This window comes from Uranotaenia lowii, chromosome 1, assembly GCF_029784155.1.
Source record: "Uranotaenia lowii strain MFRU-FL chromosome 1, ASM2978415v1, whole genome shotgun sequence".
In the NCBI taxonomy this organism is placed as follows: Eukaryota; Metazoa; Arthropoda; class Insecta; order Diptera; family Culicidae; genus Uranotaenia; species Uranotaenia lowii.
In genome coordinates this window covers 26,150,903-26,164,556 of record NC_073691.1, presented here as the reverse complement: position 1 = coordinate 26,164,556, position 13,654 = coordinate 26,150,903, and the positions used below count along the sequence as shown (strand labels likewise).

Genomic DNA, 13,654 nt, shown 5'->3' with positions numbered 1-13,654 from the left:
TAACAAGAAAATCTTCAGTTAAAGATCTAGGCGAAGAGTTGTATGCAGAACTTAGTTTTTCGAAACATATCGAACAAGTCGTTGCCAAAGCCAATTCCATGTACGGTATGGTTAGTAGGATTTGTCAGGAGTTGGACAATCCTTACACTTTCATCTCGATTTATGTTGGACTCATCCGAAGTGGTGATTTGATTTTGAAAACACCTCAATGCACTTTTTGTGACTTAGTAAATCCCGTTTTGAGCACTTTTATACCCTTTATTTGACTTGAGTCCCTTACAACGTACGTATTAATCACTTTTGCAACTTTCAAGTTCATTAATGAGCTCATAAGGTTCACTCAAGTGAATTGGGCAGTTGATTCTCTTTATTAGCCAATACGTAACTTTCAAAGCTTTTATTCAAGTAAATATGTGGAGTTGGTAGTTTGGGTTTTCGAGCCACAGGAAACCAAAAGGGATCTTTGAGGTATCTTAACGGTGTTCCGGGAGATCAAGAGATCAAGGGAACCTTCAGATGCTGTTCGTTTCTGTTTTTACCATCAAGAAGAGCAGATCTCCAATAGAGCAACTGGAATTGCTATCCAACAATTTTCTTTTTTCTGATTGAACGTATATTCTTTTATAAAAACTGTTTTAATGATAAATTGCAGAGAATTCTATTTTTCAGGTAATTTTTAGCGGCAATGGCTTTTTATAGAAAATTTTCCATCTCCAAACTTAGGGGGCATCGTTAACATTCTGGGAACCCCGCGTCGGAAATTACCACGCGCCACAAGAAGGACCAACAACCCAACTTTTCTTCCATGAAATCTCGTTGGGGAATTCCAAAATTTCGGCAATGCTTCTGCCTTCGAGCCTCAGCTTCTGCCAGGAGCCTTGTTGGCACATTTTCCAAACATCTTGTAAAGCAGAGAATGAAGATGATGAACGAAACAAAAAATTAAAAGTTCCAAACCGGGCCGAAAAACTTTATCGGTATGGCATTTGCCGGGAGAGAATTTCCGCCTCCGGAACTATTCAGAGCCACTCAAAAATCTGTGGGTGCGTGCGATTTGCGGGTGATATATTTCCAAGGATCTGGCCCGGCTCGTAAATCTCGATGGAAAATTAGTCATTTTCCCGTTTGAAAAAGGGTGATTGGAATTTTCGACTCTTTGTTCGAGGAATGTGTTTGCTTATTTATGTTTATTCTCTTTTTTTCTACGGAATTCATATCTTTCCACAAGATTTACACTTGTTGACTTAGTGCTCCTTAGCTTTAAAAATTCCCAAACTTTTTCAATCAAAACCTCTTTTGGGGACCACCATCGAATCGATCCAATCCCCCTTCCGAAAGAAAGCCAACAAAAATCGGGTCAACCATCCACATCATTATTCAATGGGCTTGGCCATTCTCATTCAGCAGCCACAAACAAACATTTGGGGTACGATTTTCGGAATTGTGTTGTCCAAGGACCCTATTTTCGAATTGGGTTGTCGGAATCATCATGTTCCCAACAACCCAACCCATAAATTTAATGCTGTCGTTTCCGGTATCAGCTCCGAAAGATTTAGTTGGGTCATCATCGATCCGTTTCAACGGACTTCCGGTTTATAAGGATTTTTTTTTCCTCCAATCTTTACACACGCATCCTCCCTGAGAAGATACTCGAGGGATGAAGATTCGGTGATGAAAAGATTGATGTCCAATTCGGGACTACCTCCCCCTCATCATGATTGCTCTTCGGATTAGTTGGGATGGGTCATCCATATGTGAGCAATTTCGGACCAATATGGTCTCCCCACATGGGACAACATCTTGACCGAATGGCTCAATATTGTTTCGTTTTCGGGGAGAGGAAAGGTGTTTAAACTTTAAGTTATAAGCGAAATTTTCAACACATTTTTCTCGGTGACTATGAGATTACAAGTTTAAGTTTTATTGAATTGGGAAAAAGGATTTTTTTTATTTTTTATTTCATATTTCGATTCGAAGTTTCAAATTTTCTTAACTGTTCAACTTGTCAAAATTAACGAAAATTATCAAAGGGTCACAAAATTATTGAAATGTTTAAAATTGTCGAAATGTACAAACAGTCAAACACTGCTTCCCTAGTTTGAGTAGGTGCCTATTATTTTTTTGTTTTGAGTTTTTTTAAATGTTCTGTTCCTATTAGATTCATTGAACATTTTTAGAAGGTAAACAAACTTTTGATCTGTGTATTTTTGCCTCGGTCTTGTTGACTGCGGGTTTTTATTTACAGATTTACAGATCTATTTTATTTTTCCTTCAAGATTATTTCTCACTGATAAATCATTATCATTTTGAAAGTAGAATTTTTTTTTAAAATTCGTATGGATCAATTTTGATGATCTAAAAAATGTTTTACATTATAACAACAAGTTCAGCTCGTATTATTTCGGAAATTAAGACAATTACGAAAAGTTAGATAATTTTCACAAATTTGTTTTGACTGGTTATATAAACCAGTAAATGACACTTTGTTAAATTTACAATTTTAGTAAACTCAGGTAATATTTACTGAAGACGTCATATTTTTTAGTTAAGAGTTAGTTTAGTTTTGGTAAATTAAAAAATTATATTCGACTTGTAAAGAGTTCTGAAAGTTTTGTTTTATGTGATTATTTCGTTTTTTTCTGGGATTTCAACTATTTTGCATTTTTTTCCCTGTTTCTCAGACATATTTCGAGGACATAGAATTTAAATCACTGATTATTGAAAACTAATAAAACGAAAGTATAAATGATATTTCTCAAAAGTCGATAAGCAGCGTACACAGATCCAGAAATTTTTAATTTTATCATTTTATTGCTTAACGATGAATAAAATAATACATGAAACGAGCAAAACCGATGTTTTACTTTAGTCGGTGAAAGGGTTGAACAATAAATTTGTGAATGTAGCATGATTAATGAACAAAAGAGAATTTTCTTAATGAATGCGATATGTTAAATTCAACTTGATGCTCATTGTAGACTGCGTGAGTATAATCAAGAATAGAATTTAAAAATATTATGTATATACACTGCCGGCCAAAAGTTTGGGATCACCCACTAAAAAACATGCAAATTTTGATCGTTCATATCTCAGCCGTCTTAGGACATATTGAAAATCTTCTGATCTCATTTGAAAGATAATGAGCAATAGCTATCTCGGAGGTATTTTTCCCAAATATAATGTTTTAGTTTTGAACTTAAAACTTAACCTAAATTTATAACATTTTCAAAAAGTCGCACTCAATATTCAAAGCCGATCATCTCGGGATAGGGTGGACCAAATCTCAAAATTTGAGTGGCATTAGAGTTCCTGTTCTTTACTTCTCAAAACACAATCAAAAAAATTTGAGAAAAAATTCAAGAATGTATTTTTAATTAATAAAATAGACACTCGAGTTATCGTCCAAAAGTTTGGGATCACCTCTTTGTATGGTGAGTTTGGGATCATTCTTATAAAAACATGCAAATTTGTTTTATTCATATCTTTCTCATCTAACATCGTATTGCAGAGCTGAAGGGTTCATTTGGAAGCTTAGGAATTGTTGTTTTTTAATAAATTCATTCAAAAATTATATTTTAAGGTGAGAACTATAAAAAAAATCTGAGAACTTTCAAAAAAACAATTAATTTCAGGTGATTTTTTTATGGTTATCACTTAAAAATATAATTTTTGAATGAATTTATTAAAAAACAACAATTCCTAAGCTTCCAAATGAACCCTTCAGCTCTGCAATACGATGTTAGATGAGAAAGATATGAATAAAACAAATTTGCATGTTTTTATAAGAATGATCCCAAACTCACCATACAAAGAGGTGATCCCAAACTTTTGGACGATAACTCAAGTGTCTATTTTATTAATTAAAAATACATTCTTGAATTTTTTCTCAAATTTTTTTGATTGTGTTTTGAGAAGTAAAGAACAGGAATTCTAATGCCACTCAAAATTTGAGATTTGGTCCACCCTATCCCGAGATGATCGGCTTTGAATATTGAGTGCGATTGTTTGAAAATGTTATAACTTTAGGTTAAGTTTTAAGTTCAAAACTAAAACGTTATATTTGGGAAAAATACCTCCGAGATAGCTATTGCTCATTATCTTCCAAATGAGATCAGAGGGTTTGCAATATGTCCTAAGACGGCTGAGATATGAACGATCAAAATTTGCATGTTTTTTAGTGGGTGATCCCAAACTTTTGGCCGGCAGTGTAGGCATCCTTAAGAAAACCTTTGAATTTTACCTAACATTACAAAATCATCAACTATTGCGCTGCTTGTTACCAACTTAATAATCTTAAATTAATTTAAGTTAATCCTTAATCAATTTTGATTAGTTTTATATACACTGCAGCTGTGCTTATTTTTTTTTTGTCGAAATGAGCTGGAGCGCAGCGTGTTTGCTCAGCTGTACTGCACACTTCATTACTTTAGACTATAGAGTCTAGAATTCTAGTCTCTTTAGGCAGATCAGTGTAAATTTTATCATTTAAAACATAGAACGGAATCCAACTTTCAATACAACAGATAATAAAAGTTATTATCATAAATAAGTGCTGAGTTTTTCAAAACGAATCCGGATCAGAGGTGCCGGTAATTTTGACGTAAGTTTGGCTGAAGACATGGACGCTACGCGTTATGGTTCGAGATCAATTTAACGATAATTGATAAATTTGAAGTAAATCGTAATACCATTCATCAACCTTTTCAGATACCTTCACCTTCTAACATATACGATTATTTATCGTTCCTAACGTTGTCGACGAAAAGTTCAAAATAAGAGCTACGTTTACAGATACAATCACTATTTCTAGAGCCGTAAATGTATCGTATTGACTGTTTGAGATATAGTTTTTTGCTATGCGGGTACTGCGATAGAATACACGAATATCGCTTACTACTTTAAATTGTGCAAAACTATCCCCTAATATACCCCAGGTTTTAAGGTACAGATAAAAAAACCCAACAGTTAATATGAGGGAGGAAACACTGCGATTAAATCTAATCAAATAAAAGAAAGTTGATTTCTGAAAGTTCTTTTTTTATAATGAAGAAGGAAGATGTGTGGTACAGAACCGAGTAACCAGAGATCTACTGTCTCTACCCTAGTCGGTGTGTGTATGGCATCTCGTATATGGGCAAATATCAGCATTCTCGTGCGCACGCTATTCTCAGCATGCCCTGTAGTGTGTCAGCCGTTGTACGGGTAAGTCTTATCCAGTCTTTCTGTACGCGCGCTGCTTTTTCGTGTGACGAGAAAATGTTTGCTCTCGCTCACAGCTTTTTTATTCGCAAGCGTTGCGACCAGTGATGCCACATTTCTATCGGTATTTTGAAACCCAAAAAAATCTTTTATCGGTATGTAAATCCTTAAAATCGGTATGAAAATCGGTATTTGAGGATGATATTCAGAAATGCTTACATTTTCAACTTCCTAAAGAATTTTTCTTTAAATAGAAGCTTGCAATAAACAGCAAGTCTAAGAACTCTTATGAATGTTCATTTTTTAGTTCAAAACTAGCTGACTAAATGTGTTTTAGCATATATTATTGCATTTTCTCCAAAACTTGGTTCTAGGTAACACAGTTTTCACAAAATGACGGTTTTGAAATTTTAACAGAACATTATGTTTGTTATGACTTGTACAATTTTTTAAATTTTAAAACTATCTGCTTTTGCTGACAAAATCAAAAATCACAAATGAAAATTCAGAAGAAAATCCGAAAGAAGTATTTCTTTCCAGTACTCATAACTGAATGGAAATTTATTTTAAAAGTTACCGTTTGATAAGAAAAATAGGGGCATTGCGAGCACCTTCAAGTTACACGTTGTTTAGGCATATAAATTAAGTTAAAACTTGAGACTTTGATGTTTGGCTAAAGTGGGATGTAAATTTGATAAATTCGATAAAGCAATAGAACCAGGTCAACCTAAAGAAAATTTTAATTTAGTAAGCGCTTACAAATAGAAGTAAGCAAACTATTGTAAAAAAAAAACAAAAAGAGTTTGGCTCCTTAAAGCCTAAAGGTATAAGCCGTTTCAAATAAAGAATTTACAAAAAAAAAAATAAACGCCTACAAATCCAATGGCTTTTCGATGTTCGAGGTAAATATGGGTCCAAGTTGATGACCGATTTGTTGACGGATTTTCGCCAATCTGGCCATTTCAGTTTTTAGTATTAGATATGAGTTCTAGCGATTAGAAAAAGAAATGATTGCAGAAAGTTGGGAAAAATTGAAGCAACAACTCTCAGTTTTTTTTATAGCCAATTAAAAATTAATTTTATTTTATGAAAAATCACGCATTAGTCATATGAAAATCCAAGAATTTTATGCAAAAATAAATGTGAAATGTGCTCTAAAAGAAGGTGTTCTTCCGAAAAAGATTAAAAAGCACATAGTTTTACTATAACTGAAAGTACCCATTTTAGGTACTTATGAAACTTATACCAATGATATTACATACCGTGTATCTGATTACACTTCAAATCTCGACATACCCCGTCTGGCGACGAGTTGAACAAGGATTATATTCAAACGGTGTATGTATTTCCTTGAAAAGTTAGCATCCCACGAGACAAGAGCTTTAATGCGATCGTCAATTGAGATTGACCTTAAGGAACTTCTATTGGCAGTTGCAGAAGGTCAAAAATCAGCCTTGAGCTTAGTCCATTGGCTTTGAGGTTGAGTACCATAATAATGCATCATTTGACAGAACAAAGGAACAAAACAGCGCGAACAACTGAACAATTATGAGAGTGCGCCGTGCAGATCTTTGTAGAATACTTTTAAAGTTGTACAAATCAAAGTTACGCCACGCCAGCTACCGAACTATGTCTTCTTTCTACGGGACCTTTACGAGGATAGCTTGAATAAAGTGGGAATGTTGAAGTGGAATGAATTTTGAGTTAAAATCCTCAAAATCGGTATGAAATCGGTATGTTTTGCCAAAAATCGGTAATCGGTATATACCGATTCTTGGTCAAAATTTTGCTCGAAAATCGGTATAAATACCGGAAAATCGGTATGTGTGGCATCGCTGGTTGCGACTGTGCATGTCACATGAGATTTGTCGCTTGCTTGTTTTTTTCTCATTCGGAAAATATTGCGATGAGTTCAGGCATATATCGTCTCTTTCTGACACGAGCGAGCTCTGTGTACTGGATGTACGCGAGAGAGCTCGCGAGACAATGCTCGTGAGACGTCTCGTGTACGATGGTTTGCTGAGCAGCCACAGAGAGAGACAAACGGAATAAATCAGTGCAACATTCGTTCTGTGAAAAGAAGTTGTTTTTTTTTTGTAGTGATCAGTGATTTTCTCTTGAAAAATGGCGCGTAGAATTATAAATGATGACGAATTGTTTAATATAAACATTGCAGCAAAAGTTGCCATTTGCTTGCTGTGCAATAAAAAAATAACAGATCTACGAAAGTTCAGCTACCATCGACATTATAAAATGCTCCACAAGGATTTTGCCAGGCAACATGGACTTCTGGAGGAGGATGGGGAACCAGAGCCTGGTCCCTCTAGGAAACTTGCCAAGATTGAGGTGAGAATGGACCAAAAAACGTTTACTTCATCGATAGTCGAGCTGATAACGGTTAACGGTCTGCCTCTCAATCTGCTGAAGTATCCCGCTTTTCAACGGAAATCCAGACCCATCGAGGAAGGTCTAAAACTGAAGCATTTGGATCCGGACTCAATTCGTGGAGTTCTTTCGAAGGTGGCGGCCCAAATACAGCTTATAATAAAGTCCGAAATTGCCAACAAATTGATCTCCCTCAAAATGGACGCGGCCACCCGGATGGAGCGCGAGTTTCTGGGTGTCAATATACAATTCGTCGATAAAAAGATAATTAAAATTCGTACACTGAAAATTATTGAGCTACACGACCGGCATACAGCTCTAAACTTGACAGAAGAGGTGCTGAAACTTTTGGACCCCTATGGTATTGGCATCCGCAGACTGCTGACCGTAACGACGGATAACGCAACAAATATGCGAGCTACTATTGACCGCCTCAGGATGACCCAAGAACTGGATTTGAACGATTCCGGTTTGTTTGGCGAGGTCAATGATAACGAGAATGACGATGATGAGGGAAATGAAGTGGAAACCCACGAAGACGACGGACCTGATCAAACATTGGAAATGATTGAACCCATCCTGCAAGGTGTACGCTGTGCCGAACACACGCTGCAATTAGCAGTAAGTGATACCCTAAAAGAGGCCAATATGAAAGAAAAGCTTACGGAGATACGGAAGATGGTGAAAGTTCTGCGGAAGCTACCTTTCAAGAAAATGTTTTCAGTGAGCAATCGATCTAAACCCAAACTGGACTGTCCAACGCGATGGAATAGTACGTACATTATGGTACAATCCTTGATCAATGAGAAAGAGTTTATCTCAACTCTAATCGATGGAGATAAACCCATAATCGATAATGAGACATGGGCTTTCCTCGACAGATTTGTACAAGCTTTTAAGCCAGTTTCAGACGCAACACTAAAGTTGCAAAACCCTCAAGTTACGTTTGGCGATTTTTTTTCCTAATTTGGGAAAAGTGTACTTTCATCGTGAAACGCACAGATAACGATGTTTCCAAGATTCTGGCTGAGAAGATGGATAACAGGCGTGTTTGTCTAATGGCGAACAAAATCTTCTTGGCGGCAATATATGTCGACCCAAGGATTAACTTTCGAAACAGCCCTTTCATCACAGACGAACAGAGGATCGTGGCATTAGTAATTTAATATAATCGACCTGTTTATTCAAACATTTTTTAATAGTTTTTTTTCATTTTTCAGGACTTTCTCAAGCAGACATGGGACACAATCCAAGAAATATCAGGTCATTGTCAGGTCAGGAATAACGCTTCTTCGTCTTCGATTAACAATGAGCCTGAGGATCCCTTTGATGTCTTTTTGAATTCCTTGGATGAGTCGAACACCACATTGGAAGACACTAATCTCATGGATCAGCTTAATGATCTCTCTCGAATGCCACGGCTAAAGCAAGAACAATCGATCCTAGAATGGTGGTACGCCCTCAATAACTCAAAACCAGAATTGTATAAGTTAGTTGCGGCAATTCTGGCTATACCATGCACTCAGGTCAGCGTGGAGCGCTCATTTAGTCAATTGGTCCTAATCCTGACTAAACATCGGACGTTGCTTGGCGAGGAAAATCTACAGAACATTTTGTTCATTCGACTCAACCAGGAACTGCTGAAGAAAGTTGATTTTTGTAAAACCTGAAAAGAAAATTTGACTCATTTTTTTGTATTTACATTTTATTATTTTCAACTACTTACAAAGCAAAAGTTATGAATTCTTAATTGTTCAACAGTTTGAATAAATGATGTTGAATTAAATCCCCCCCTAAATTTGATTTTAACATGGATATTTTTGTACTTGTTTCTGAATTTATTGTTTGACTGAATTAAAATGAATGAATTTCGCATTTATCAATTAGAGCAAATAACTATTTTTCTATGAAATCCGAAAAAATACACTTGCAATTCAACCTCATGTAATACTGCGTAAAGAATACAGGCAATATCACATAGCATGAATCGTGTTTAAAATAATGCATGATTTTCAGTGTACATTGGATTCATTACTATTTCATCAAGTTTTCCTATATTACTACAACGCTGTTGTCTGAACCTAGCACTATGCTGTTGGAGGATGACAGAAAATGAATTTGGTAGACAAGCGAGTATTTTTAGTAAAATCAGTGATTTATAGTTTTTTTTTTAAATCAAATAAGCATTTCTAGAGGAACAATTCAATACGTCCTATCTGCTTTGATAGATTTTTAATCGATTTTTTTTAATCACCACGGTTTTTAAACACGTTTGATGACTTGTTTCTTATGCTGAGTGAGAAGAATTTAATGAATGAATAGAAGGCCAGAGAAAACAATTAGCGCTAAGTTGACATTTAAATTAAAAATCGATCCAGGATCATGGCTCTTTATTGCCATTGCTGATAAATATTTACAATGACACCAAGTGAAATACGTTTTATATGAGTGAACTTAAAACTATGTTGGATAATCAGATTAAAATACGCTACGATTGCTTCTCGGACAACTGTATATCGTTAGGACCCTTCAATCAAATATCGAAGACAGCACAAAAATATAATAAATACTTCGCACTAGATAGCGAGCAGCTTTCGTTTATATGGGGCTGGTTGTAAACTATCTTGAAATGCATTAGGGCTTTTTGAAATAAAATCAATATTTTCAAAATAAATAAACTAAGACAGGACGAGATAATAAATAAACTCCTACTGCGAGGACGTTTGAAAAAATATTGAACATATCATCACATATCTCATATTTCCAGAAAAGCTGAGTATTTTGAAAATATTTTCGTTTTTCTGATTCATCCCATACAATAAAATTCTCTTTACTATCAGCTGCAGGCCAGCGGCATCTGTTGGATGTCACCGTCAGATGCATTGATTGTTTGCCATGCGCCACACGACATCGACCTTTTGGTTTAACCAGTTTGACGAGCAAGCCGTGACTTTAAACGCAGCCCCGCGAACAGAATCAAATTTTCTAGTAGGTAAACGAGAAAAGTACACGAGACGTCTCGCAAGAAAATGCGCACGAGCTGTCGCATGTACGTACATGTATCTCATGTACCTCGCACAACATAACAAGAGACGAGCAACCGATTTTCGCATCGCAACAGAAATCCTAATGCCTTGATACCTACACGTCTCACTCGGCTCATTTATTTTTCGTCCGTGCACGGTACGCAGCTCGTCGCAGCTGGGAGAGAAAAGAGAACAAAGGCGCAATGCTCACTGTCTCTTGTGTGTGCTCGCGAGATTTCAGAAAGGTTGGTCTTATCACCGGAGGTACCGTAGCCTCGCGACTCGGGTGATTTCCCGTGTGAAGTTAGCCATTGCACAACACTCACTTCTGATGCTTTGTTTTGCGGATGCAACTACTAGCTTTAAATTCAACAATCAAAGTAATGAAACTATTTAAGCCGTAGCTCTATAACTCAGTTGACTTCATCGAGTTGAATTCTCGGTTAGATTTTACAGCAGAAAATGTTCATCATTCCCCGATCAGTCATGCTCAGTTTGCCCCGAGTGCTCGTTAGGCCCTGATCTCCCCTACCAGATACTAGCTGACGGAAATTTTTTTCCTGTCATTATTTTGATTAAAAGTAGTTAAACTCAAATCCAAAATTTTAATTTCAGGAAAGAATGTTCGATTCTGAATGATTCAAACCCACTATTGGAAAAAGTGATTTTAATCAAGGATTTTTTTTCTGTAACGAAAACAAGCTTTAATGAAGTATTTTTTGGTAAGCCCCGATAAGCTTCTTACACTAAACAAGATTGAAAACTTCCACAAGAGGAGCATTTTTGATACTCGTACTGTTTTCAGTTATTTCGCTCCAGCTCGGTTATCAAACATGTATTCTAGGTTATCAAACCATGGTGGAAGTTTTTTTTTCAAAAGAGGAGCATTTTTGATACTCGTACTGTTTTCAGTTATTTCGCTTCAGCTCGGTTATCAAACATGTATTCTAGGTTATCAAACCATGGTGGAAGTTTTTTTTTGTAATCTGAGGGTCATAATGAGAAAGAAGTGGATCCTGTACGAAGATGGGAAATCCCGAATGCCATCAAATTTTCTTCGCTAGATGCTGATTCGGTTAATACTTACAAGAACTTTAATGAACTGCGAATGATTCCTGGTGGAATGAAACGACATTTGAATATAAGCTCGATTCGACTGCGGTTGTTAAATAGTAAGTATTTAGACAGTGTTTCGTGATTAGTTGAACGGTGAAAATTATCTAAGACGCTATGATTCTAGTTTGCATTTTGACAAGTTTCTTACTGAGCAGCTCTACTGCTGAACAGTTTCCTTGTGGAGAACCTAAAGTTTTCCACCGGCTGACTATTAAAGGGGACTTTTCCGTGAATCGTGGCGATTGGCCCTGGCATGCAGCCATATATCATAAAGATAGAAATTGTGAACGATATGCCTGTGGTGGAACTTTAATTAGTGAAGAATTTGTGTTAACGGCTGCGCACTGTACATTTAATGTTGACTCTAACCAGCGTTTAGATGTGAAAAGAATCTTCGTACGACTAGGATTTTATCAATTGGACGTCATTAACAAAGACACCAGGCAGTTCCCAGTTCAAAAGATACATTATTATGAAAACTTCAGTAGCAGACGTTTACAGAATGATATTGCCATTTTGGAACTAGCCGAGGTTGTTCGGTTTACAAACTACATTCTTCCGGCATGTTTGAGCATGGAATCGGCAATCTCTCAAGGAACCGCCATCGGATGGGGTCTGGCAGAGGATGACGAAATTTCGCCGATCCTTAAGAAAGTGGCTCTTCCAGTTATCGATACCTTGAACTGTCTTATCAGTGACCGAGACTATTTCGGGCATACGCTTGATTATGGAATGTTCTGCGCTGGGTACAATAATGGAACTACAGTCTGCAATGGGTATAGTGGGGGTGGATTTTTCGTCAAGCATGACAAAAGCTGGCACCTGCAGGGAATTATCTCTTTCATTAAAAAACGGGAAGACCATTCCAACTATTGCTCCACGGATAGCTATGCCGGTTTTACGAACGTTACGGATTACATCCCTTGGATCAGGAATATAACTGGCATTCAACTGAAGGAATAAAACTGTAAGTAATCACTTGGCTTGTTCTCTATGGGTCGAATCAAAAATATATTAATCTTGTTTGTGTTTTAATAGCATCCTTTTTTATACAAACGTATACGAAGGGTAGTCAAATATTGAAACCCGAAGGGAGCACCGAAGAGGAAATCGTATACAACTGGCCGTTCGAAGGATCACTTCTTGATAAAAATGGCTTTTTTTTGTGTGACATTGCTATTATATCAGAAAACTTCGTGATCACTTCAGGTGAGTGCGTATCCGATACACCAGGTGATTTGGTGGTAAAAATGAGAATGACAGTTTCGCGTTATGGAATAGCCAAGTACAGTCAACAGTTCAATGTCAGCAAGGTGATTGTACACGATGATTCTTTTGCAATGTTACAGCTTAGCTCTGAAATAGTGTTTGACGATTACGTTCAGCCAATTGGTCTATGGATGGGCGACACATCACAAGAGGACATTTTTTCGAAAACTGGATACATAGCAACTTGGAATTTATCTTTGGGTTCTGAACATTTAGGTGAAGACTCTAAAAAGAAGGCATTCGCTGCTCACATTTTTGAAATTTATGACAGCATTGAAGAACTCTCACGAAAAAAACTGTTTTCTGCATACTATCTCAACGAAACAGACACTTATCTCTATTCGGGATGTGCTCTTTATATATTTGATAGAAATCAAAAGATGCTGCTAGGAATATTAATAAATGGCGGCGCAACAGAAAATAGATCCAGTAATTTCGTAAACGTTACGAAATATTTAGCTTTCTACAACATGCTAGTTTAGAAATGTAGCATTTAATGCCAAGGTTGGATGTGTCGATACACCCATACATCCATTCGTGCCACCACACAGTAACAAGTGCTGCCCGGGCACGAAATGTACCATTCTGACACAAATAAAAATTTGTATCCTATTGCTTATTTGACAAATTTTTCCTCAGTGCTAGAACGCTCTTCGAAA

General features: G+C 36.5%; 2 protein-coding genes across 4 annotated transcripts in view; both read left to right on the top strand.

Annotated features, from left to right (window-relative positions):
- The window catches only part of LOC129748529 (uncharacterized), a 443,948-nt gene that overhangs the window by 335,966 nt on the left and 94,328 nt on the right, over positions 1 to 13,654 (top strand). The window lies entirely within an intron of this gene.
- Positions 9,542 to 13,577, top strand: LOC129748580 (coagulation factor XI-like). Of its 2 annotated transcripts, XM_055743248.1 has the most exons (4): positions 9,542 to 11,332; positions 11,416 to 11,454; positions 11,562 to 12,693; positions 12,765 to 13,577. In XM_055743248.1, the coding sequence occupies exon 3, from the start codon at positions 11,841 to 11,843 to the stop codon at positions 12,687 to 12,689; it is 849 nt and encodes a 282-aa protein (XP_055599223.1). In that variant the 5' UTR covers positions 9,542 to 11,332; positions 11,416 to 11,454; positions 11,562 to 11,840; the 3' UTR covers positions 12,690 to 12,693; positions 12,765 to 13,577. The 2 variants fall into 2 exon arrangements, with proteins under 2 accessions (XP_055599223.1, XP_055599215.1); XM_055743240.1 differs by having other exon boundaries at positions 9,542 to 11,454.

What these genes read in the sequence shown, in the direction of transcription:
- LOC129748580 (XM_055743248.1), top strand. Translation starts at nt 11,841, where the DNA reads ATGATTCTAGTTTGCATTTTGACAAGTTTCTTACTGAGCAGCTCTACT.